Consider the following 27,619-nt stretch of genomic DNA (forward strand, 5'->3'; position numbering starts at 1 on the left):
CTAACTTTTTGAACCCTGCACTAATTTAATACTACACCCGACCCAACCCTTTTGACATAAAGACCACGACCCGAACCACACCTACATTAAATCTACATCAGGTAGACATTTATTTTCTCATGTAACACAAGCAATCAAACCGACATTAGGCATTCTGAGTTGATCCATTTAAGAAAAATAATTGCAGCCCAACATGGTAATAAGTAAAAGAAATAAATATGAGAATGTGCATTCGTCATCTAAACAATACAAAAATGTTGCCTACATCATGTAAACAATCTGCCCATATGGGCTATTTTGAACAAATGTGCATAAATCACACCATAGTCTATACAGATGCTTAGAGGTCTCCATTAAATTAAAAGAACTGTCATATAATATTCAGGATATCTTAGATAATTCACTCTGTATATAAATTCACCCCCCATTCTCTCCTGAAACTCTACAGTGTATACATGGCCGTTGGTCCTCTTAGCAGCATGAAAAATAAAACTGGTATTCAAATTGCCTAAAGAGAAAGCAAGCAAAGTGCACTCCCTTAATGACAGAAGCTGTCAATCACTTCAGTTGCAGCACGCAAACACTGTGCTCAGCACTGAGCTCAACGCCACAAATCATGTTGTAATTAGAAAACTTTGACGGCTTTCAGACCTGTTTTTTTTACAGAACGTGAACACAAATAAGCTCCGGACTGTAGCAGCTGCCTATCAGTGGGTATCAAACTGAGTCTAAATATTCTTGGGTACTGGACCTGCAGTCCACCTGTGTCTATTGATTCCCGACCCACACCCGCACCGCAAATGACAAAGTACATATTATTCCAACAGTTACATCAAATATCAGTGGTTGACGTGTGCAGCACTCAGGTGCTCAGGTGAAGTTATTTAATCGGAAAGGTATAAATCATGAAGGGAATGCATGCAAACCACTATGGCAAGTGAGTGTCAGTGCAAGATTAATAGAATTAAAGGGTTAGTTCACCCAAAAATAAAAGTTCTTTCATTAATGACTCACCCCAATGTCGTTCCACACCCGTAAGATCTCTGTTCATCCTCGGAGCACAGTTTAAGATATTTTACATTTAGTCCGAGGACTTTCTGTCCTTTGAATGTAAGTGTATGCCCACTTGCTGTCCACGTCCAGAAGGTAATGAAAACATCATCAAAGTAGTCCATATGAGACATCCGTTAGTTAGACTCTTTTGAAGTGTCGACGATACATTTTGGTACAAAAATAACAAAAACTATGACTTTATTCAGCATTGTATTCTCTTCCTTATGATGAACGGAGGTCTTAGGGGTGTGGAACGACATTAGTGTGAGTCATAAATGACATAAATTTCATTTTTTGGGTGAACTAACCCTTTAATAATATAATTATAGTATCATTTTATTATATCAAATATGTTATGCAGTTAATGTAGTGTTTATTTAGTTTATTGAGAGCTTTGGCATCTGTATGTCTAACTGCTTATTACAATAACTCTTCCTTGTAGTCCAGCAGTATTCTTCATTTATTCATGGGTTGAATTGAAAGCCAGCTGCTTCAAAAGATGGACGAAACAATACTTTAGTGATCCACCGGTAACATGGTGGATAAAATCAGTTTGGGGAGCATGGTTTCTGCTTGGTGCTCAAGAAGCATGGCTTATTATTATCATGTTGAAATCAGTTGTGCTGCTTAATATTTTTGTGGAAAGTTTGATCCATTTTGTCAGGACACTGAGTTTTTTTGAGAATTTGTATTAAAATTAATGCATCCTTGCTCTTAAAAAAGTATAATAATAATAATAATAATAATAATCTAACTGCATGTAAACAGATGGGACCAAAAATTAATGTGTCAAAATATTGGAACTGTGCATTAACCCATAGAGCCCTATCATACACCCGGCGCATGCTTTTTGCTAGTTTCAGCCCAACACAGTTACTGTTTGTAGTAATGATGAACGAAGTTGGCTACTAGAGCCCCATTTCCACCAAAATTACCCGGAACAATTTGTACCAGGAACTTTTTTACAGGAACTTTTCTCCCCCCCAGACCTGCAACTGTCTGCGTTTCGACCGCGATAAAGTTCCGAGAAGATTAGGCAAATTAGTCCGGTGATGTAGGACTGCACGCGACTGCTCCTCCAAATCAGTGAAGGACATGTAATCATTTTTAAGTGTACCGATTGAAAGGACTGTTTACATGAGACGTTATCTAAACCGATCTGATGTTTACATGTGATGACTTTCAATCGCAATCATTTTGTCACATGCAGTATGTCTGCCGCATCAAAAATGTCAGCGCTGTTCCCTTTCGAGAGAGGTTCCTCGTATTACGTATGGGAAAAACTCCTTTTCTCGAGAATATGAAGCAAAACTTTAATAAAGGTATCCATGTAAAGCGCAGTGCCGCTGAACGGCCATAGCTCAGCGCGAGGAGCGCTCTGATTGGCCGGGCCACGGCAACTGCATGAACCTATGGTGAGGCGGCTGAGAGGAACGAGCCAATGGGGGGCGTTCCAGGAGCCCGCCGAAAAAAGGTGCTTATATTTGCATACAGGAGGCTATATAAAGCCCTAACTTCGCCATAGGTGTCAGATTTTATCTCCTTCAGCGATACCTTCGCTGACCTCCGGAAGAAGCAACCGCCGTCGAAAAGGCACCAGCGGAACCTGCAGCTGAGGACGACGGACTCCCTCTCCGCCTTCTCTGCCGTTCCAGCTACGCCATCCGGCGATCGTATCCTTTTAAACTCTCTTCTCCTAAAAGAGCGCGGGGCGTTGTTTCAAATGCCTCGCATTTCCTGCGGCTCTTGCAGAGCTCCTCTCCTTGGCGGCGACCGTCACGTCATCTGTGTGGCATGCCTTGGACGGGACCACGCGCAGCTCGCACTCTCTCAGGGCGGCTGCCCCGAGTGCGATGAGATGGCGCTGCAGACCCTTCGGGCTCGCCTCGCCACCTTCGACCAGGTCCCTCCTCCTGCCGCTGGGCCGCGCCGCAAGAAACGCCGCGACCAGAGACTGCCGGAACGGTCTGGCGACTGCACGCCGGATGACTCCCCGCGTGCCTCGCCATCGCCGGTCACCTTCACCCAGGAGGAACAGCGTCCCTCTCATGCAGCGGCCTGTTCGGTTTCCTTCGGTGGCCCGTCGCCAGAGGATGATGAGGACAGCCTCTCCACAGCCGCTTCTGGTAGCGAGTGGTCAGCTTCTGTCTCGGAGCCCCCCGCTTCGACGCAGACCGCCACGAGCGCCAAATCTAACGTCGACGCGGAACTCATCCGCGTGCTCTCCAGGGCCGTGGAAGACCTCGGGCTCGAGTGGTCCCAGCCCGATGAGCCAACGCGCAGCAGATTGGACGAGTGGTTCCTGGAAAGCCGCCGCCTCTCTTCTCCTCAGAAGCCCGCGCCTTTCTTCCCTGAGGTACACGACGAGCTTACGAAGTCGTGGAAGTCGCCCTACTCTGCTCGCGCCAGATCCGCCTTTTCCCCAGCGCTCTCCGTTGTCGACGGCGCTAAGGAAAAAGGCTATGAGTCTCTTCCTCCCCTCGAGGAGGCTGTCGCCGCGCACCTCTGCCCGCCCTCCTCCTCCAGAGGATGGCAGTCCAGGGCTCAGCACCCGTCCAAGCCCTGCCGCACCACTTCTGCTCTCGCTGGCCGGGCATATGCCTCCGCTGGCCAGGCTTCCGCGGCCCTTCACACCATGGCTGTCCTTCAGGTGTTCCAGGCCAGACTTCTCCGCTCCTTGGATGAGTCTGTCCCCGACTCCGAGGTTTTGAAGGACCTCCGCAGCGCGACGGACTTGGCCCTTCGCGCCACTAAAGCCACTGCACAAGCCATCGGGAAAAATATGGCTAACCTGACGGTCTTAGAGAGGCACCTTTGGCTGAATTTGACCGAGATGAAGGACGCGGATAAAGCCTCCTTTTTGGACGCCCCCATCTCCACTACCGGTCTCTTCGGCCCGTCAGTCGTGGGTTTCGCGGAGCGTTTCACTGAAGCGCAAAAGGCTTCGCAGGCTATGAGGCATTTCCTGCCTAAGCGCTCCAGCTCGTCTTCAGGCCAGGGACGCTCTCGAGGTAGACCCCCGCCTTCTCAACCCGCTAAGCCGGCAGAGCCACCTTCCCGGCCTCGCTCCTCTTCTGGACCGCGCCAACGTTCCCGCTCCGCGAACCGCAGCAGTCGGCCTGAACGCCGGGGACCTCAACCCAGGCTTGTGTTGAACCCCGAGCCTCCGAAGCCGTCCTAGCCGCAGGGATAAAAAGGAGATGGTCAGGTCTCGCCTCGGCCGGACCCCCATCTCTCCCTCCCGGTCTCCCAGTTCCCTGCACCCAGGTGACTGCCGACCTCAGTTTAGCAGCCAACGAGCCCGTTGTCAAACGCACTCGCCTGCACACAAACGCCGTTATCACGGCGACCCAAATAAATCTCAAAAAGAGCTTTTTCTCTGTAGTAAATGTGCCCACACATCAGTCTGCACTCCTACACTCATTCACCCCTCCCACCCATGCTATAAATGTCCCGGCGCCCACTCCACAGTGCACGCCGCCATACATAAGCACTACCCCCTCTATGTCTCAAGCACAAAATGGCAGCGCTACCGAGTTCCCTCTAGTAGGCGACCCTTATCCGCGCCGGCTCCAGCCGCTATCGTGTCGGGCTCAGGCCTGGCAAGCCATGCCCGGGGTATCAAATTGGGTTATGAACATAGTAAAAAGGGGCTACTCGCTACAGTTCGTTCGCAGGCCCCCGCGGTTTCGCGCCGTGGTCGAGACCTCGGTGAGAAGCAGTGTCAGTCACGTGCTTCGCACCGAGATTTTGAAACTGGTAGAGAAGGGAGCGGTGGAGCCCGTCCCCCCTTCCAAAAGCGAGTCGGGCTTCTACAGCCGATACTTTCTCGTTCCGAAGAAGGACGGAGAGCTCAGGCCCATCCTAGATCTAAGGCATTTGAACAAAGCTCTAATGACTCGCTCGTTCAAAATGCTAACGGTGAAACAGATCCTCGCGCACATTCGCCCTGGGGACTGGTTTTTCACGATAGATCTGAAAGATGCGTACTTTCATGTGCAGGTAGCCCCCCACCACAGGCCATTCTTGAGATTCGCCTTCGAGGGGCAGGCTTATCAGTACACGGTCCTGCCATTCGGCTTATCCCTGGCGCCCCGCACGTTTACGAAATGTATGGACGCGGCATTAGCCCCGCTCAGGCTGAAAGGGATGCGGGTGCTCAACTACCTCGACTCGTCTCGAGCAGAACTACTAACACACAGATCCTGGCTCCTCAACCATTTAGACTGTTTGGGTCTCAGGATCAATATCGCCAAGAGCTCGATGTCACCCACTCAAAAGATATCTTTTCTGGGCATTGTTCTAGACTCGAGACTCATGAACGCGCGGCTAACGACACAGCGCGCGCTATCCGTCCAGAACATGGCGACTTCATTCAAAGCGGGAACTCGCGTTCCCCTGAAACACTTTCAGAGAATGCTCGGCCTTATGGCCTCGGCATCGTCAGTGCTCAGGCTGGGACTGCTACACATGCGCCCCCTCCAGCGTTGGCTACGTGCCCGTGTCCCTCCTTATGCATGGAAATGGGGCCGTTTTCCCGTCAGAGTGAGCCACAGCGTTGTCAAAAGTTTGGCTCCTTGGACGAGGACAGAGTGGTATCGGAGGGGCGTGCTTATGGGCACAGTTACGAAGTTGAAAGTGGTCTCGACAGATGCCTCCACTCGGGGGTGGGGAGCCCTGCACGAGGGCAAGCCGATCTCTGGCCTGTGGGCAGAAACAGAAAAGCGGCTGCACATAAACTGTCTAGAGATGAAAGCGGTCGCCTTATCGCTGAGAGCTTTCCTTCCACATATAAAGAACCACCACGTCTTGGTTCGTTCAGACAACATGTCGGTGGTAGCGTACATAAACCGCCAGGGTGGCCTGAGATCATATTCCCTTCACCGCATGGCGAAGCATCTCCTTTTATGGGCAGAGCACAACCTGAGCTCCCTGAGGGCGGCTCACGTGCCAGGTATTCTGAATGTGGGTCCGGATATGTTATCCAGGAGAACCATTCCCCCAGGGGAATGGTCTCTTCACCCGCAAACGGTTCTCTTAATTTGGAACACCTTCGGCAGAGCGAAAGTGGATCTCTTCGCCTCAGAAGACAACACTCACTGCCCAATATTTTTCTCTAAACGCAGGGATGCCCTGGCCCATGTCTGGCCCAGTCTCCCGCTGTATGATTTCCCCCCGATCGCGATGCTACCACAAACCATCAAGAAAATCAGGGAGACAGCATCCGCGGTGCTTTTAATAGCTATCTCGCTGGCATATGAGTCTAAAAACCTGACTTGCCCTATAGGCGTTAAAGCCCACTCCACTAGAGGCATGGCCTCATCTTGGGCTTGGTCGTGTGGCATTTCTTTGGAAGATATCTGTGCGGCGGCAGGCTGGGCCTCTCCGTCCACTTTTATCAGATTCTATAAATTGGAGGTTCCAGCTCTACAAGCAGGGCTTCTCTCCATCTAGGCTCTATCTTGACCCTGGTAAACAGATTGCCTTTAGTTTTGGCCTGTACACATCAGTCCTTAAGCACTTTTCATTTATCATAAGATCCGACTATGTCCGATCAGCCGTTCAAACGAACCGACTCTTTTGGTTCTTCATCTCCCTTATAGCCGCCTCTTCGGTGTCTCGGGGGTTATTTACATGTGCTTTGGGCATACTGGGTCAGTCAGCACACACGGCGCTTTACATTGTGTTCCCATACGTAATACGAGGAACCTCTCTCGAAAGGGAACGTACTCGGTTACTTTCGTAACCTCGGTTCCCTGAGAGAGAGGAACGAGTATTACGTTCCGTGCCGTGTTTATGCTTCTCAGGTATCGCTTCAGTCGATCTAAAAACCTGACACCTATGGCGAAGTTAGGGCTTTATATAGCCTCCTGTATGCAAATATAAGCACCTTTTTTCGGCGGGCTCCTGGAACGCCCCCCATTGGCTCGTTCCTCTCAGCCGCCTCACCATAGGTTCATGCAGTTGCCGTGGCCCGGCCAATCAGAGCGCTCCTCGCGCTGAGCTATGGCCGTTCAGCGGCACTGCGCTTTACATGGATACCTTTATTAAAGTTTTGCTTCATATTCTCGAGAAAAGGAGTTTTTCCCATACGTAATACTCGTTCCTCTCTCTCAGGGAACCGAGGTTACGAAAGTAACCGAGTACGTTTTCTCCAGCAGCTGGAGTGTGTTAACTGTAGCCATAGCAACTCTTAACGGCCACCAGGACTAATACAGTATTATTTATATCTATTTGTTGTAAAGTGTAATAATCATCCCAGAGAAAAAAATCTTCTGTCAGGCGCAGTTAAAGTAAAAACTGCCCGGGGCAATATACGTTGTGTCATTACTCCAACATTATCTTCATAACTCACGAAATAAAAAGTTTACCCCTCAGAAAAATTTACTTTCCTCTCTTGTCAACATGAGCGCGGCGCGCGCCGTGACGCCGTCACGTCATGTAAGGACACACACTTAAAAGTAATCGGTCAGGTCGTTTACATGGTGAAAAAAAAATTTATAACGAGTATGGAAGAGATTCAAGCTGTGCTGCTTTTGCTGGTTATGTATAGGTTTACGAGGTAATTAACAACGACAGAAAAGAGCACTAATATGCAGATTCAGCAGCATGCAGCATATTCAGAAAGCTTGTAAAGCTAGATTTAAAATGACAATATATTATTATCAGCTATTACGGACATTGAACGTGAGATGGCTGAGACGACCGCGCGCCACCAGACAGAGAGCAAGACTGATATTTATTGAACGCAGAACGAACCTCGCAAAAGACTTTTAAAAATGCCTGTTGAACTTAAAAATGCTGCGTGAGCTCAACCAATCAGCATGTTCAGCGCCCAAGTCCCGCCCTCGAAAGTTCCTGAACTTTGAAAAAGTACTACCTCGCGAGCAGGGCCGTTTGGAGGGGGAAACATTTACCCGGAACTTCATTTAGACCCTGGTTCCTGCGGTCTAAACACACGAAGTACCACCCAAAGTTCCTAGTTCCTGGGTAAAGTTCCTGTGGTGGAAACGGGGCTTAAATTAACCAATCGTGGCAATACACACATGCATTTCAACTCATCAGGTTAGGGTGTCTATATTCCGCTATGTTTATACCGGATCTGCCATGGTGTGAGTGCAACTGGCTTTTAAAGGGAATGGGAGATGAGACTCTGAATGGTTTTTTGCAAGTTATGCCCAAAACACACCCATGACTCAGTAAGAGAATAGGTAGTTCGTAGATGGCAAGGAAGGAGGCGAGAACTGGCGAACAATCAACATCTTTTAATTCAAAATAAATAAACAAAACGAAAGTAACGCGGGCAGCCCCTCACGGACGACTGCCCGCATACACGTAATAAAACATAAAACACAAAACTCAACATGAAGTCTAGGCCTGGTCCTCTCTGTTCCTTCATTGCTGTCGCTCGTCCTTATATGCCTCCGAGCTCCCTCATGAGAGAACTCAAGACCGGTGTAGCTCACAGGTGACACTCATTCGCCATCACACCCGGGTTTGCTCGCTCCTCCCATGTCTCTCACTCGTCCACCTCGCCACAAGGCACAACCCTTTTAGACCATGCACCGGATGTGCAAACCATTAGTTTCATCGTTAAACTAGAAAAAGTGGATTTGGACACGGCCTAAGTGCACTTGAACCGTATGCTTTAGTTTAAACCATGCGTGAAGTGTAAAACAGTTATCTTGTTTTAAAGAATCTAATTCTTACATACTGTAAATCAATACTTTGCCTGCAGTCTTTGATGAGAATATAAATCTAATCCTGTTTACTGTAACTTCTGTTTCCAGGTCTTCAGATGAGTTCAGTTACAGGCAACGGCCAAATGGACCTTTGTGATCCAGATGGCATAAAACAGGTATTCTGTCTTCTCCAATCATTCTCTTTTCCTTTCTTCATCATGTCACTAATTGCTCTTATCACGCACTGCAGGTTGCCAATCAGAAGGCTCGTAACCCGACCGACCGCTACAGTCTGAGCCTGGACGATGTGCGACTGTTTTCCCCTCTCCTCCCGCTAGGAACGGCATCAGATCCAGACACCTCCGTCAGCTACACGTTTGGGCTCCCGCACACCGCGACCAGCCCATGTCCAGACAAAACCACTTTCTGTGTCCAGCGTTCCACTAACTGCCTATCTCTTGACCTGCTGGATGATAACCAGCTGCTGGAGCTTGTTCTATAAGAAACTGAGAAGATTGCAGCTTCCTGTTGTCTTTCCTGTTGTTGAGTTCATGCCATTAAACTGGACAGCATAATGAAGACAAAACCAACGCATTAACAGGACACACTTTCAGCAGGACTTACATTAAAACAACCATACACTTAAATGTGCTTCTGTGCTGTCCGACAGCAAGACAATACGAACAATTGTGGATTGTTTTACAAATTATACATGCAGAATTTTGTGTTGATGAACTTTGTACAGACTTGTTAATGGACAATATTAGAAGATTGTGTCCTGTGTTCTATCAAGGTGTAATGCAAAATTCGATTTCTTCCATGTAAATTCTAACTGGTCGTAACAACAGTGAGCAAAAAAAAGCCCCTCCCACAGTGAACTTTCATTGCTTTCACTAAATCCTGTTGTCCATTAATCTGTATTAAACATCAAAAGCGAAACATTTTTGCTTTCATCGTGGGCACACCTTGTTAGGACACGGTGTAACAGTTATGCTACAAGGTTTGTGAAGGAGTTTTCTCTGAAATACAGAATTAATACAGACAGAAGCTGCCAGAATAACCAGTTCTCTAAAAGGAAATCTTATACTCCTGCATTTGAAAGCCACGTTCCTTTAAAGTCGGCATGAAACGAAAGTTGCAATCGTTTTTTCCTCCCTATTGTGATGTATATCAAAGTTAAACGGCATTTTGTAGGGCGGGACTTGATTTTGTCTGCTGGGTATTGATTGTATCGTTGGATGGTTGTGGTTTCCTATTGGTCGATCTCATGTGAGTGACAGGTTGTCCCGCCCTCGCAACGGTAAACACGTCATCAGAGAAGAAAAGAGATGTCGCTGCAAGACGGAGGGGGTAAAGATTACGTGAGCACACAAATTAAAAAAATATATATTAATGAAATGAATTTAAGAAAATAAATAAACAATTTTGATTTCTTGATGGCTTTAAATAAATGCTTTTAACTTGGAGTTTGTCTGACCAGAGATTCCCTTAATGTTTAAGATTATTACAGATGCACTATTAATGTCAGTAAACTCCTTTAGCAATGTACAATACTGCATGGGTCAAATATGACAACAGTTCACGTCTACTGCATTTTGAGTCATTTTTGGTCATGCTAATATTGTCGCATTATTCAAAGACACTGAACTCGCACCGTCTGTTCTCCGGTTTCAAACAACCATTGTGTACAGACAATACTCATGTTCCCCCAAGTTACAAAGCAGGATCAGGATCGAAACAGAAAGTTAAAAGGTCAAACTAAAATATTCTATGTGTGTTTTTTGCAAGATCTAACCATTAGTTTAATATAATAACAAATAGGTTAATAATAATAATTATAATATAATAATAATATGTTACATTTTATATAGCACTTTTTCTGGGTCCTCAAAGCGCTTTACATTTAGAAGTGGGGAATCTCCTCAACAACCAATGTGCAGCATCCACCTGGATGATGCGACGGCAGCTATATTGCGCCAGAACGCCCACCACACACCAGCTGATTGGTGGAGAGGAGACCGAGTGATGAAGCCAATCAGGAGAGGGGGATGATTAGGAGGCCATGATGGACAGAGGCCAGTGGGCAAATTTGGCCAAGATGCCGGGGTTACACCCCTACTCTTTTTCCAAACGACATCCTGGGATTTTTAATGACCACAGAGAGTCAGGACCTCGGTTTAACGTCTCATCCGAAAGACGGTGCTCTTTGACAGTACAGTGTCCCCATCACTATACTGGGGCGTTAGGACCCATACAGACCACAGGTTGAGCACCTCCTCACTAACACCTCTACCAGCAGCTACCTAGTTGTCTCCCATCCAGGTACTGACCAGGCTCAGCCCTGCTTAGCTTCAATAGGAAACCAGTCTTGGGCTACAGTGAGGTGATATGGCTGCTGGTTATATGTTCTTTCCTACCCAAGTAATGAACTGAGATGAACTTCTGTAACAATACGGACAAAGATTCTTTTGCTGAGTATAGATCAATGTTTGTTTTGTTCCGGATACATTGAGCTCTTGATTTTGATAATTACAAACTGCACATCAAGCCCTCAGAGTTTGTGTACGTAATGGTGGGTGTAATTTCTTTGTAACCACAGCCTATTAAAAGCATGCTCATGTGTTCCTTTCAGTGAAAGGGAAAACACTGAGAATGAATAATATTAATAATCTTAGTTGGAATCTGTCAAGATATTCCCCTGGTTTCACAGACAAGGCTCAATCTAGTCCCAGACTAAAATGCACATTTGAGCTGTTTTTATCTGAAACTATCCACTGACACAGGTTGCTTACAGGTTGATATGTCAGTGCCATTGTTTTGTTTTTAAGATTTCAGATAAGATTTTTTTTTTTAAATTAAATTTTCTAATTGAACCAGACCTTTTAAAGATAGTCATTACATATAAATATAATAAACTGATAAAGGTAATTAGCATAACCAGAAATGTTATTGATATGCTTGGTATAAATAATAATTATAATATTTTATTGATGATTTAAACAAATTGTTTGATCCATGCTGAATCAGTCCCGAACAGTTCGGCTGCGTCTGACATTGCATAGCCTACTCTCTTAAGTAGATAGGCCTACTTATTTTGAATAAGTACTTACTTTGTGACCACTAATAAAGTATGTTCTGTATAGTGAATGTGTGTAGTAGCCTATGAATGTAATCTGGACGTACTACATTCGCCAAATTGTCATTATCACATGAACTCCTCCCAGCATCAGTCGGGCTGCATTGCTTCACTGGCATTCACAAATCCTCTTCCTTGGCCTCATGGGATAGTAAAGTGTCCATCGTGTGCACACTTTAGAATCTCTCTGGAAGAAGTAAGCCTGTGCTCGAAATGGCATATTATCATACTACTTAGATTACTATTTCTGCAGTTTCTCCTGTTCAATTTATTTCAGCCTCTGGATCTGATTCTGGATCATATCTGTATTAGCTGAATCTGATCGATAGCGATGGGTTTCTCCACGCTTGAGGACGTCACCGCTTTGTGCGCACTTGTCATTCTTTAGCTCCGCCCACACGATACGCCTCCAGGCGCTCGTTTTTTTTCCGGAAAGACTCGGTACAGCCCACATTTCTTTTATAAATATAATAAAATTGACATGAGATTGACTGAAACTGAGTGTTTCACCCCCCCTTTAAGACACGAAACGATCGGTTTCTGCGAGAAACCAAACAGTATTTATGTCATTTTTTTACATCATAACTCAAATCTCATCTAGTATTCCCAAAGCCATTGTATCGATTCATGATTCGGATCGCCATAGTCACGTGATTTCAGCAGTTGGCGGTGGTTTGACACACGATCCGAATTATGAATCGATTTGCTGATTCATAAGCTTTGTTTTGAAATTGGCCCATCACTAGGCCTGTATAGGTGCCGATATTTCGTTTTTTTTAGCACAAAAACAATTCTTCATAAGACGATAGAGCCACTGTAGTAAGATTGGCTTTGTAACGACGTCTTTAGTGCCTTTTATGGGTCTTGAGAGAGGAAATGACATTGGTGTCAATGAAAGCCTGTCTGAGACATCGGATTTCAACAAAAGTATCTTCATTTGTGTTCCGAAGATGGACGGAGGTCTTAATAGAAATAATAGAAAATCTATTGGAAATAATAGAAATCTATTTTAGAAATCTTCATTTGTGTTCCACTGAAGAAACAAACACACCTGCTGCATCTTCACTGTCCGAAAAAAGGTACATTTCTGTCACTGGGGCGGTACCCTAAGGTACAAAACCGGAAAGGTCCTAATACGTACCTTTAAGGTTCTACTATGTACCTTTAAGGTACTAATTTGCACTCTTAAAGTACTGATATGTACCTTTTAAGGTACTAATATGTACCATTTGGGGGTGAGTAAGGTATAAAGATGTACCTTTTCACTTTTGTATCTTAGGGTACCGCCCCAGTGACAGCACTGTACCTTTTTTTCTGAGAGGGTTGGATGCCATGGGGATAAGCAGATAAACATAAATTTTTCCTTTTTGGGTGAACTATCCCTTTAAATCCCTTTAAATCCTTAATTATTACATTCCTTTAAAAAAAAAAAAAACTTTGGTTGCCCCCAGCCATTCACTGCCATTATAATCCTTGGAGAGCTCTGGACATTTTCGGATTGTCTGAAAGAAGAATGTCATATACACCTAGGATGTCTTGAGGGTTTCATTTTTGGGTAAACTACTCCTTTAACATAAAAAGGTAAATGCAAAGAAATAACCATAGGAAAAAAGAAAAAAGAAAAAAAAAGAAAAAAAAGAAATAACCATGGGAAATAAAAAATAAAAAAGCCACCATGCGCCTCCTGCTGGCAACGACGCTGCTCACACAGCGCATGCGTCAATCGCGTACGTAATATTTCAGGAAGTAGACGCACCGCACAGGTTCACACGTGTGTAGGAAGCAAAACATCGAACCGGATTTTAACTATTTTGAAGCTGCGGATGTTATAATCGTAGAAGGGCTTATAAGAAAATGTCTAATTTTTTGTTAAACATCCTTTTGGCCCAATATACCGACCCCGAGAATTTGATCAATACTTTGTGCTGGCCAAGCTCATCACGCCCTGATATAGAGAAGATTGAAGCTTTAACTGTTTTGATCAAGGAACTTTCCAAAAAATCACAAGAGGAGCGCTTTATTTGTAAGGTGCAGTCAGTAATATGGGATCAATGCATGCCACTACTGCAAATGATCTCCAGTGCAGATGATGGAGGTAAGGATCTGCTCAGCGCTGTCTGTGGACTCTTTGCAGTGTGTGTCAGTCACTGTCATGCAGATGATGTACCTGAGAAGGTCATTCGTGTTCTTCTGCCAGTGCTCGTGACCAGGGATGATGGCAACCATGAACCAGGCAGGTTTGACGTAGATGTTGCCATTGAAGTCACAGCAGTGCTGTTATCTAGCATCCCATATGATGGAGACCTCATCTCCAGGACTCTATCCTGCACTCTTTGCTGTGTCAAAGATCTTTCTGACTCCATAGTTTCAAAAATCATAGTACGGATCTGGTTCACCATTCTCAAGTCCTGCAGTAAAGATGCTGAATCAGATGTTCTCCATCAGATATGGGATGATTTGTTGTCGTGGCATCAGAGAGATCAGACAGAATCAGTGTCAGCTCGGATTCTGTTGTGTCTCACTGCTCTCTCCGACCACCTCTACTCTCCGGAAACCTCTCAGAACCGGCCGGACCCGAGAAGATGTCAAAGGCTTTTTAGGGCAATTCAGGCCGGATTGACTCACAAGGACAGTGTGACCCGCAAACGGGCGCTTTACCTGCTCACCAGGTGTGTGGCACTGGCAGAGATCAAGAAAGAAGATGTGTTTACCAGCCAGGAACCTCACACAGGTAGGGTGGTGTTCATACATTGTCTGTCATAGTGCAACATGTTCATGACTTCTAACATTATCACACATGTCCTGGTTCTCTGCAGAGGAAATCCTGTTCAGATGGACACCAGGAAAGCAGAAGTTACTGAGAGAATTCTGGGAAGATTTTGCTCTTGTGTTGGAGACTCTAGAGGAGAATCAGGTAAAAAGTTTCAGATTCTCAAAACGCAACTGGCCCAAACTACCATACCACTATTTTGGCTATTTATCCGAGTGAAACAGCTTCTCGAAACAAGAAGAAATGTAGGGCGGGACTTGATTTTTTTTATATCAGGAATTGAATGGACAGTTGTGGTTTGCTATTGCTATAATGTCATGTGAGCAACAGATTGTCCCGCCCTCACACCAGTAAAACACGTCATCAGAAAAGAGGTGCTGGAAATAAAATATTTGTTATCTGCATTCTACATTCACTTTACTATGGAAGCTTGTTTCCGCCACAGAATATATATAACTTTAAAAGATAATTGCGACTTTTTATTTTACAATTGCGAGTTAACCACGCAATTCTGACTTTTCCCCCCTCAGAATTGTGAGTTATAAAGTCCAAATTGCATGATATAAAGTTGCAATTATGATATAAAGTCAGAATTGCATAATATAAAGTCAGAATTGTGAGTTATAAAGCCAAAATGTGCAAGATATAAAGTCAAAAAAAAAAAAAAAAAAAAAAACTAATCTTGGAATTGCGACTTTATATCATGCAATTCTGACTTCTCAGATTTGTGGATTATAAATTTGCAATTGCGAGTTATAAAAGTCCAAGGAAATTCTGAGGAAAAAAAAGAGTTTATATCTCACAATTCTGACTTTATAAAACGCAATTGCGATTTTTGTATCTGGCAATTCAGATTTTTTTTTCTTACAATTAACCTGGGCGTATTACAGAAACTTTATATCTTAGGTCTAATTAACTTAAGATATGATAAGTTAATTTAGAATTTTTTCACAATTTCGTATTACAGAAGCAAATCTTAACTTGATTTCGGATTCTTATCCTATGGTACAAAATCTCATCTTATCTGTAGTTAGGAAATCTTATAGCGCTTGATCGAGTTTGGTAATTCACTGTCAGATCTGTTACCAAGCAACCAACAACTCGCAAACTGCTTCTGAGGTAAAAATGGAGAAACAATGGCGTGCTCTTAATTTCTAGTGTGGCAGAGTTTGAAATTTTGATAAGCTCCGTTAAAAAAAGTTAAAGCCTCCTGTTTTATAAATAAAAAAAATATAAGGCATTAGTCACTTGAAGAATGAACTGGCATAGATATGGTTTGGTGTTAGATGTTCAAAATTTGCAAATATAGGGACCGTCTCTAAATTTACATATTGGTATACACATTTCTAACTTCAATATTCCGTTTCACTTGGAAATACGTCACACCACTGAAGAAAACTTACTTGCTACTTCCGGTTCCCTGGGACTTTAGGAAATTACATTCTGTAATAGCCTTTGTCCTAAATAAATGTGGTCCTCCTAACAGAAATTGCCATGGTTACCTAACAGATCATGCTCCACAGTCCACAGTCATACTCCACAGTCATGCATTTATTTATTTATGTATTTATTACTTTTTTTTTTTTATACAGCAGACAGTGTTTTTGTATGTGTCCAAGACAAATTTCCTTCGGGATAATAAAGGTCAATCAATCAATCAACCAATCAATCAATCAATCAATCAATCAATCAATCAATCAATCAATCAATCAATCAATCAATCAATCAATCAATCAATCAATCAATCAATCAATCAAGATTCTAAAGTTAAGATGTTCTGTAATACGCCCTTCTGGTGAGCAAAACAAGGCTTTCATCTGCTGCCCGCCAGTTATTTTGACCAGGTTCCAAATTCAATATATGCCTTATTGATGTTGCCTACTTAGTACAGGCAAGCAAATAAAAACAGAATATTAATGCAAAAGGAGTTATTTACCCATGAAAAATCATTATAAAGAAAACATTCATATTTTTGGCACATCTACTCTCCTATATAGTATGCGTCATTAAAAAGCTGTAAACTTAATTTAATCTTTTAATATCACTGTTATAGTACATTAAGGCACTTTAAGGGTGGGTTGCACTAATAAGGATTTCTTAGCCTGGCGTCGGTTAATCCCGATCAGCCATTTAATTCTATCGGTCCTTCTACATGGTTAATCTGTGTTTAAAATGAAGTGGTTAAAATAAAACCCAGATCAACAAATCCTTCATTAGCGTTAAACTTTGCTTAATTTATTCCTCATTGGTGCAACTCACCTTTATATGTTTTTTGTTTTTCACGTTAAGCGTTTAAAAAATATCCCGCTGTGTTTAGCAAATGGAAATACTGCAATACTGCAGCAGGTTGCAATATTTGGATCACAGGTGCCCAAAACTTGCATCTTGTTCTCATTTTTTTTTTTTTACTGACGGCTTGTGCTGCAGTTCTATGGCTGTTTTGCCCTCCAGGGGTCCCCGACTGAAAACTATGAATTGCGAGTTTATATCATGCAATTCTGAGAAAAGAAGTCAGAATTGTGAGATAAATTACCTTCTTTTTTATTTTGTGGCGGAAACAACCTGCCATACTTTACTAATTGTATTATATGCTATCATATACAGTATTTGAGTCTATATATGAGTCTTTTTAAGTCTATGTGTGTCTTATACTGTTTATTTATCTTTGATTTTATTTTTTAGATTCACGTGATTCGACCTGTACTTAACAGGATTGACGTGCTTGTTGAGACAACGGCAACTGATATTCAAGGTTGTTCATGTTTCTGATGTTGAAGCATAACATTTTTACTGTAATTTGTCTTGAATCTGTTGTCCGACTCTCTACTAATCAGGCGGGCTGTTTTCTCCGTCCTGGCTGCTGTGTGTGTATCAGCGCATGTTTCACAGTGAGAACAAGGCAGTAATGAAAGAAGGAGTCAATCACCTACTAGAGCTGAAAGCACTGCATCGCTCTGCGTTTGCTTTGGCGTTCTCACAGGTATCCATCCATCCATGATTCTTAAACCCTGTCAAATCTGACATGAATGAATGAATTTTTACATAGTGTTTTTTGCTCATCATGTATCGTATTTGATGCATCATTTATAATTATATCATTTATAATTATATAGAAAATTCAGCAAAGTTTTGATCATATTGATGATTTGGAGGTCTTCGAAATTAACATATCAAATATGATACAGTGAGCTTTATAGGGTTTATGGTAATGGGATCTTCTGCCTTATAAGAGACTAATATTAATCCAGAAATATGTCACAATATGGACGTAAAAGAATTGGTGAACGCATTTATTGTTAATGACTGTTCTTCTGGTTATCAGTTTATAGTCGGCCCTGTTATGGATGTTCTTGCAGAGAGCTCACTCTATCACAGGTAATTGTTCCCTGCTGTTAAAATTCATACTGTGCGAAGTTATATTACATAATATAATTAGTTGGGTCTCAATCTTAAAATGTTTTTTAAGATGTTTGTATCCATAGGGCACCACAGCAGAACATCAGGGATTGTCCAGAGCTGGGAGTGAAACTCCAAATCTTTATGGTGAATTTCTTCAGCAGTTTGCCAGAAGAGAACAGAGGTAAAGAGGGCCAGTACGCAGTATGTTTGTGGAGATACTTCAGTCTCTGTTTTAGGCTATTAAATAAATGCAATTCCACATCCATAATTAACGTTGTTGTCATTGTGGTCAGGTTCAGTGTTGCTGCAGCTCATTCAGCGTTTGGGTTCACGGCAATGGTGCGCAGTCCCGCTGCTCTTTCTGTCCCAGGCCCTGTCCTGTCTGTCCCCTTGTCCTTTGCTTGGATCTGATGGACTCCATGCGTTCAGGTACAAATTACTAGCTGCTGGAATCTTGTGATCCTGCAATTGGAGAGCGTATTAGAGAGGGTTAGTTCACCCAAAAATGAAAATTCTGTCATTGATTACTCATCCTCATATCTCGAACCGGTAAGACACAAATGAAAATCGTCTGATGAAATCCGAGAGATTTCTGTCCCTCCATTGACAGCTACCTGACTACCACTTTGAAGCTTTAAAAAATTCATAAAGAGACCGTAATCCATATGAATTGAGCTAATCCATATGAAAAGATGAACAAAAGTCTTACAGGTTTGGAACGACAAACTTAATTTTCGAGTGAACTAAGTTTTGAAAGGGACCTTTAAATGTAGGTATTTTGAAGATCTTGAAGATTATCTCCATTGAAAGTCTTGACGATTCAAAATGTTCATAAAGAGAAGATAAAATTAGTCCATATAAATCGAGTAGTTTATAATGAAGAGAGATGATCACTCTTCATGAACAGACTTAATTTAGTATTTTATTCACATAAAAGCATTGATCAGGGAGCATAAACCAAAGGCTGAACCATACTTGCTTGATACTGAGAACAAACCTTATTGGTTCTTGCGGAAGCTCAAATGTGCTGCTAAACGCACTAGAATAAACCTCATTGGTTCTCTCGCATGCATGCTTGAGTTTCTTTTTAACGTAATCAGTGTTTATATGGAAATAAAGCATACATAAATCTGTTCATCATATAAAGCGATTGTGTCTTTTCAGAAGACTTCAATTAAATCGCTTGATTCATATGGATTTATTTAAAGATCTGTTCATGAACATTTTGAAACATCAAGTTTTGGTTGAATATACTTTCAATGAAGGGACAGACATCTGTCAAATTTCATTAGCTTAATTTGTGTTCTAAAGATCTAAAATGATATAAAACAGATGTGAAGATCAGTTGCTTGGTGAAAGCACGTCTGTTATTGCCTCGATAAAGCATATGTTTGTAATTCACATGATCTGCTCATCATTTTCATGTTTGTGTTTTTTCAGAGAAGTTCTGCGCTGTACTATGATCACTCACCAGGTTCTTTTGAGAGGAGCTTCCCAGTGTTTTCTGCTCCATGCTGCTCTCTGCCTGACAGATGTGGTATGTACAGTAGCTTTTTTCCTGCAGCTCCATAACCCAGTAAAGCCTGATATGAAATAAGAGTCAGAATAATCAGTTGTTTTAATAGAGCAGCTTTACTTTAGACAAAATAAAAAGTTTACTTGTGGTTTTATCATATTTTATAGTAATTCTGGATTTGATGGCCCATGTATTATGTTACAGTGTATATCAGGCTTGTGCACAAATCAGAATTGAATTGAGAATGACTCCTGAATTTGAATTTCTTGAATTTGAATTGAATTTGAATTGATGTCAAAAACAGGATATGGAATTACAATTTGAATTAAAGGAAGCAGAATTGTAATTCAAGAAAAATTCTAAGAATTTCATATACATGTCCATCTTGCCATAGCAGCTTCATCTGCACCTGTTGAGAGAATCTTTAATGTTGCAGGAAAGATCCTCAGACCCGAACGGTGCAGACTCAATGATAAAACATTTGAGGAGCAATTGAGAATTAGATGCATCAGTGTTGCTCAGTGAGTTTTGCATTACAATTAATGATAACTGGATTTAATTTAAAATTAAAATAACATTGGAACAAAACTAATTAAACAACACTGAGGGGGAAATTTATTAAAATGTATCATTATCTGTATTTCAGAACAAAATGCATGCAGGGTTAAGGAGTGATACTGTTAAAAATGAATCATGGGTCTTGTAATTTTCACAAAAAAAATTAAGGTGATAATTAAAAATAGTGTGTAATTTTTTTCTTAAGAAAGTTGTGGGTCAGTGTTATATAGAAATAAAACCAAGAGACACACTTTCTTAATTTTTTTAAGGAAATGTAAGCAATTTTGAGGCTTGAATTGAGGAACCGATTAAGCTGATAAAATTAAGGAAAATAACGTTACTTGTTTATTTTAAGAGAATTAGCTCAATTAAGCAGTTTTATTTAGAGATACCATTGTTAGTTCCCAGCATGCTTTGCATATGGCTGGAAATTGAGATTAATATTGAAATGAAGTGTTGTTTAATGTGTTTTTGAGTGAAGGGAAACATCTGTTAAAGCTACACTGTGTAACTTTTTTACACTGCTAAAAAAGCTGAAAGTCAAATATAAACAGGTAATTTCCATTTACTCTAATATATATATATATATATATATATATATATATATATATATATATATATATATATATATATATATATATATATATATATATATATATATATATATATATATATATATATATATATTTTAGTAGTTTTTATGATGAATTAAAACTTATTAGTGAAATGTGCTTTTTTATTTTAAGTTGATTTTGAAAAAAAAAAAAAAAAAAATATATATATATATATATATATAAATATATATATATATATTTTTTTTTTCAAAATCAACTTAAAATAAAAAAGCACATTTCACTAATAAGTTTTAATTCATCATAAAAACTACTAAAATATTATATTATATTGTTACCATAATTTTTAAAAAAAGTACATACTGTGTAATATTTTTACAATGTAGATGCGTGTAATGAAATTGTGTAATTAAATTACAAAATTAATGTAATTGTTGTATTACTGAGGTAAAATGTATAATTTAATTAGTTACTAAACATAATAAAAGGAAATTGCTTCGCATTGATAAAGTAATTCAAACCACATTTATAATGGGAAACTTATTTAATTCTACTTCCTTTCATTCCAATTCAAATTCAAATACTCAATACTTCCTGTGGGGGGGGGGGGGGGGGGTGTAGTAGGTGTAGGGGGGGGGGGTGTAGTATATACTTATACTATACTTAGTATAAGTATATCCTTATACTAAGGATAACAATAGTTTTACTATTTTTGAATCCCTTCAACCGATCTCTGTATCTGGAGGTAGCACTTTTAGCATAGCTTAGCATAATTAAATCTGATTAGACTGTTAGCATCTCGCTCAAAAATGACCAAAGAGTAATATATTTTTCCTTTTTAAAACTTGACTCTTCTGTAGTTAAATCAAGTACTTAAATGAAAAGTTGCGATTTAAAAAACAAATAAATTTAGACCGATATGGCTAGGAACTATATTATCATTCATGTGTAGTAATCATGAAACTTTGCTGCCATACCATGGGTGCAGCAGGTGCAGTGATGTTACGCGGTGCCTTAACAATAGTCCCCATATAGGTAACTTCCAACGTGACCGCTGACCGGCACTAAGGCTAAATCCGAAATCACCCACCATGCCCTCAAATAGGGCATTATTTGAGAAGACAGCCATTTGTAGGGGTGTCCGAAATCGTAGTAGATGTTATTGAGTGTACTCAACTCATTCTATCCCACATTGCACCGCGATAATGAGCGTACAGCCTATGTACTCACAGAGGCTGTCGGAATTCACTCACTCTTTTTTATTCACTCCTTCAAGGGAACTGGGAATGTAGGGAATAGTGAATTAGGGTTTAGGGGGCGATTTCCGATTCAGCTTAAGTTTGTGTTGTTGCAGAGTTGCAAATTAGGTAGTGGATTTACCTGTGCAGTTAGCCATGGTTCTGTGTGTTTGAATCTGCTCTCCTCCTTCCTTCTGCTCCAGTCTGTTCAGCCACACTTTCTTGCCTTTCATGTTCCAAAAGCTGCACCACAGTAAATATCTTCTCTATGGCGACAAGGTATACTCCTTGTGCAAGCAGGTTGTCACGTTGGTTATGTTGACGGAAGTTAGCCTATTTTCAGGCGCTGGGTAATATCATTGCATCGCTGTACCCATTGTCTGGCAGCAAATTTCCTTGATTATTACGCAGGAATGCGAGTATGGTTCCTAGACATATCGGCCTAGAGAATTACAACTTTTCATTTTCCGTTGGTTTTAGTACACAGAAGTTTTAAAGCTACACTGTGTGATATTTTCCCCCATCTAGCGGTGTAAAGGTATATGAACATCCAGTGAATAATAGTTTCTGTTCCTCTCAATTCTGATTTCGTTTTAACTCCTGCGGTGGCCGATTTAGTCCAAGATTAACATGGCAACCCCCCTCTTCACATTCGACACGGTGCCATCGATTGTTAAAACGCGAAAGACGAAGCTTGAAGTTACGGGTATGTCCCTCTTTGGCTAATGTACTTTCAAGATGGAGGGGCAACATGGTGACCGGCATTCGAACCCCTCACCCGTATGTATTTTCAATGGCATATTATAAACTTACGAGAATACTTTATTACTTGAAAGAAGTAAATATACATTAATGAGCACATATATTTTTGAAAGAACTACGTTTTTTTAGTTTTAAGAATAAACTAAAAAAGTTACACAGTGTAGCTTTAAATAGGAAAACTCTCGAAACTCTTTGGTAATTTTTGAGCGACTTTCTAACGGTCTAATCAAAATCAATGATTTAAGCTAAGCTACGCTAAAAGACCTGTTTAACTCTAGGGGAGTTGGAAAATGAGCCCGTTTTTTAAAAAAGTGGAGTGTTCCTTTAACTCACCTTCACTTTGTTCCAAACGCACACGCCTTTCTTTATTTTTAACATACAATTGCTTTGTGTGAGGCAAACTGAAATTTTAAATCACTCCACTGTACCTTTTTTTCCTCCACATATTAAAAACTTTGCTCATTGCAATTAGTTATGAAAAATGCACACAATCCCATTAACGTAATTTCTAAGCGACTTTTGGCAAGATGCTGCGAATTTGAATGCAGAGGCACACATGAGAATTTAGGTCTTTCAGTGCTATTTCCTGAAAGTTTTGTTTGCTATAATGTGGATTTTACAACTCGCATTCTATTATGATTATTACTTTATGTAAAGTCATAGCACATTTTATGGTCGTCAAACAAAACCGATATCTGAATGATTTTCTTGTTTTGGCAGCCAACTGTGTCTCTAGATGAGATATTTGGTTTCCTTGCACATTTTCGAGCTGATGAGTCTCTATGTCGGGGTACGGCACTTTGGAAGGAGGTAAACTCCTGTCAACTAAAGTCTGTTAACTAAACCAGAATGTATAAGTCATGCACAAAATGCAAAGTATTTGTATCTAAACTAATATTCATGATGTACTAAAGTTCAAACTTTGCTCCCATCACAGCTGTGTAATTGGCTCCAGACTAATGAAGGCCGTTTTCGTTTGACTGACAGAGTTTTAGGCTCCTCTGATGAGCTTTGCACTGAATTTTCAAACAGTAAAGGTGATTCTATATTCAGCTATGTCCAGCAGCAACTGAAGAGCTTCCTCACAGTTCCAGCCAACTCAGGTGAGATACAGCATAACATTTTGGACAAATAGGACATGTTTCTATATCCACATCCTTTATCAATCCTTTAATATAACAACATTCCTTTCAATGCCCATTCACACTAAGGATGACAACTATAGCAATATAAGGATAACAGCACAGAGAAAACAATACATTTTGACAGCTTTCTGTGTGCACGCTTCGGACTATCAAATAGATGTTTTTTTATATAATTTTTCCATCTGTCTATTGAAAATCTAGGCAATCAAAAATTTCTTTTTTATTCACATTATACAGTTAATGGAAGCACACATATGCACATATTCATGAGGTGAATTTTTTTTTTTTTTTTTTTTAAATAAATTTAAAATAAATGCAAAGAAACAGTTCGTAATTTTTGCTTATCTCAGTGTTTCCCACACATAGACTAATTTGAGGCGGTACGCCACATAATCAACACCGGTCCACCACATATTGCTTCTTCATTCATTTTTTTACGCTATTTTAAATATGCACGCATATTCGTTCAGCTGCATTTAGCTCTCCCTCCGCCTATCGCACGTCTCTTAAGCCCCTTGTCACTACTTGATCCGTACCAGCAACACGATTTGTTCTGCGCATGCGCGAAAACGTACTTTTGCCGTCACTTCCTGTCATCGCCAGAGTTTTTTGCGACAACGGTGTCACTTTTTGAAAAAATATATTATTATAATTTTTTTATTGAACAAATACAAAAGCAAACAGCCACAGTTCAAAAAGGATTCAACAACAACTACAAAACAAATAAAAATAATAGACCGAGGCAGCAAAATGAATTAAACAAACAAACAAACAAATACATTATTAAATAATAAAAAAAGAAAACTATATATATAAAAGGAAACTATAAAAAAAAAAAAGCACACAAAAAAACAACAACAGCAACATTGAGCCTGGGGTGACATGCAATTTATAGTAGCCTAAATTAGGTTCAAGAGAGTGAGACAGTGAAAAATATGCCAATGCCTTTTCCCTTTTTACATTATAAAAAGTTATATATACTTCTTGCACCGCATAGAGGACTTTAAAGCTTTGGCATTGCTTGAAGAAAAGACAGTATCTAAATTACATTTCAGATCTTTACAAAAAAATAATAAAGAAAGGTTTAACAGACAAAATTTTTTGCACTTGTGTATAAAAATAAATAAATTGATCTATAAGGAAAAAAAACCTTGTCTTTAAGACTATTGTTAGAGTTATACAAAAATAAATACAAATGGGACATCCTTAAATTCCAAATAAAAATTGTCTTAGAGAAAAATACGTACAAACAAACTTAATTTCTTCCAAAAAAAAAAAAAAAAGTAACTGCATGAGAACAATCCCAAAAAGGTGAGGGACAGACTCATCTTCCACTCCACAAAAGGAGCAAAGGGATCCATCATTTTTTTTATATAAATAAATTGTCCCATGTGTTTATTAAATGCAGACATATGTATTCTTTATATTGTAGACAAGTATGTTGAAGTAGAAAAAATGAAAATTTTCATTTAAGAAATGAAATATTGAATGCAAACAAAAACATCTGAATTTCCCAAATGGGGTCAAGCAAGTCTAAACTATTTAATCAATGTAATTAGTGCCACATTATAATAACCTTGGAATACATAGTCTACATTTGTATTTTCCAAGTGAGGTCTCGTAAATGTGGAGACTTAGATTCGTATAAATATTTTATTTAACTAGGCTATATGGTATAAAAGCATCAAAACAACTAAGCTTACAGGCTTGCTGCTAATTAGTTGTTTTTTGGTTACATCTTACAAAGCATATTGTAGTTTGCATTTGAATATCCCTCTAGTTTTACAAGGGTTTGATATCCTAGATGTTAAATGTAGGCTACAAATCAGTTTTTAAGGAACTTCATCACTGTTAGTGATTATTCAATTAAGGTTTATGGGAAATTATTAGCACTCGTATTTCACCAACTGTGTAATATTTCTGTCACTAAGGAAAGTAAAGAGCTGGGTGATGTCTTAAATTTTATTTGTATGATGGGTAAATAATATATTGACAAAGCAAGATAGGCCTACCTACCTTAATTTCAAACCTAACTGCAAAGTATTTGCTTATGATTAATGTTATGTTTAAATCCAGGTAAGCATGAGGACAAGAAAGTTGCAACAACAGGTGCAACAACTCTTCCATTCTTACAATACCCTTTTTATAGGTAACAACATGTGAACTATAGCGCCATCTCCTGACAAATACACAAACACAACAATTAACAATTATTATAAACTCTTCAAAAATCACATATTCATTGTTCTTTATTGTTTATTTTGTATTGATTTATAGTTGTGCAATAAATAAAAAACTATTGCGGTACGGATCGAGTGGTAGTAATTCAAATAACTGCCGTAAATTGCTTTGCCATGTCAAACAGGAAGTAGAAACATTTTCGCGCATGCGCAAAACAAATCGTGTTGCCGGTACAGATCGAGTAGTGACACCCCTTTCACACTGAACGTCGGACCCGCAATATTCTCGGAACATTGCCGGGTCGCCTTCTGTGTGAAAGCAACCACGTCCCGGGATTGATTACCGAATTCGACCCGGGTCGGGGACCTAGTAATATTGCGGTATTCGACCCGGGACGAGCGCTGTGTGAACAAAAGCCGAAACTAATGCCGCAACATGTACGTAGTTATCGTGCGACTCCTAGAGCTTGTTTTTTCAATAATACAACCCTGCAGTGCCAGAAGAGTTAGTCAGTGTTTTAAACGCAGAGTGTTCGTATACAAAAGAAACTAAAATTAAGCTGAAGCTGAGATCGCTCGCCATTATACATCACATCAGGATGTCACGTGTCAACTCCACCCGGAACCGTGAAGCGTTGTGTGTGAAAGCGCACATATTACGGTATTTCGCTGGCAGTGTGAATGGACCAAATCTGGCGGCCCGGGAACAAATGCCGGGTCGCATTATCCGTGTATTTGCCGGAATCGCAGTGTGAAAGGGGCTTTACACACACACACACACACACACACACGCACACACACACGCACACACACACACGCACACACACACACACACACACACACACACACACACACATACTCTCTCACTCTCACTCTCTCTCTCACTCACACGATGCTATGCATTCGACCGTAAGTATTGAACAAGTTTTGTTGCATTTTGCCGCATTTAGTGTGGCATAACAGTTAAAACCAGAGCAGTTGAATAACAGAGGCTTTCATCTCGCGGCAGCGCGCGTGGTCACTGCGCTCTCAATAGTTCTAAACAAAAACCAGTGCAAACCGGGGTGCCGAGCAGGAATGCCGTGTGAAAGGTGCCGGGACGGCACTTGCACTGCGGTTCATCTCGCATCTGATGCATCTTTAATATGGGTTGTAACTTGACAATAATGCTTTATGTATGTTTCTGTCGATGGATACACATGCTGGCTCCTCAGTTATACACTAAAACAACAGCGATGATAAAAGAGGAACGTGGGCAAAACGGTCTCTCTTTGTAAACTATGTTCAATGCATGCGAGTGCTACCCTATGTCCGAATATGAGCAGTTATTTAAGGTAAGTAAACAAACCTTCAGCCAGAAGTAGCGTTATGCCAGTTCCTGACGGTACTATGCTAGTTTTTCCTTTCACTAAGTGAAGCAAAACTTAATAGCTTGCTTGTAATAAATTGTAAATATATTATATGGCCTTAGGACTTTGAACTATCAGAATCTGAGCCTTACCTTTCTCTCCCAGTACTGTTTTCCAAATGTTTTGGCTTGGGGTCCTTCACATGCGCCAGCAGCGGCTGTTCCACTGTACAAATAACACGGCTGCCCGTGGAAGTGCC

General features: G+C 40.8%; 2 protein-coding genes across 4 annotated transcripts in view; both read left to right on the forward strand.

Annotated features, from left to right (window-relative positions):
• Window positions 1-9,676, forward strand: part of zgc:172136 (uncharacterized protein LOC566376 homolog) — a 33,141-nt gene extending 23,465 nt beyond the window's left edge. Inside the window, exons 13-14 of the mRNA XM_067421730.1 lie at window positions 8,844-8,911; window positions 8,986-9,676. Coding sequence (XP_067277831.1) covers window positions 8,844-8,911; window positions 8,986-9,237 — 320 coding nt within the window. The 3' untranslated portion in view covers window positions 9,238-9,676. The remainder of the gene's footprint in view (window positions 1-8,843; window positions 8,912-8,985) is intronic.
• A 3,942-nt stretch (window positions 9,677-13,618) lies between these two features.
• tarbp1 (TAR (HIV-1) RNA binding protein 1) overlaps window positions 13,619-27,619 on the forward strand; it is a 42,722-nt gene continuing 28,721 nt past the window's right edge. For all 3 annotated transcript variants that reach the window (XR_010898646.1, XM_067421209.1, XM_067421210.1), the window contains exons 1-10: window positions 13,619-14,602; window positions 14,688-14,785; window positions 17,324-17,393; window positions 17,476-17,621; window positions 17,964-18,016; window positions 18,124-18,221; window positions 18,334-18,469; window positions 19,481-19,577; window positions 23,407-23,496; window positions 23,624-23,789. Coding sequence is in view for 2 of the 3 variants with exons in the window: in XM_067421209.1 (XP_067277310.1) it covers window positions 13,726-14,602; window positions 14,688-14,785; window positions 17,324-17,393; window positions 17,476-17,621; window positions 17,964-18,016; window positions 18,124-18,221; window positions 18,334-18,469; window positions 19,481-19,577; window positions 23,407-23,496; window positions 23,624-23,789 (1,831 nt within the window). In the remaining variant the exon portion in view is untranslated. The remainder of the gene's footprint in view (window positions 14,603-14,687; window positions 14,786-17,323; window positions 17,394-17,475; window positions 17,622-17,963; window positions 18,017-18,123; window positions 18,222-18,333; window positions 18,470-19,480; window positions 19,578-23,406; window positions 23,497-23,623; window positions 23,790-27,619) is intronic.

The sequence above is a fragment of the Pseudorasbora parva genome, chromosome 17, assembly GCF_024679245.1.
Source record: "Pseudorasbora parva isolate DD20220531a chromosome 17, ASM2467924v1, whole genome shotgun sequence".
Classification (NCBI taxonomy): domain Eukaryota; kingdom Metazoa; phylum Chordata; class Actinopteri; order Cypriniformes; family Gobionidae; genus Pseudorasbora; species Pseudorasbora parva.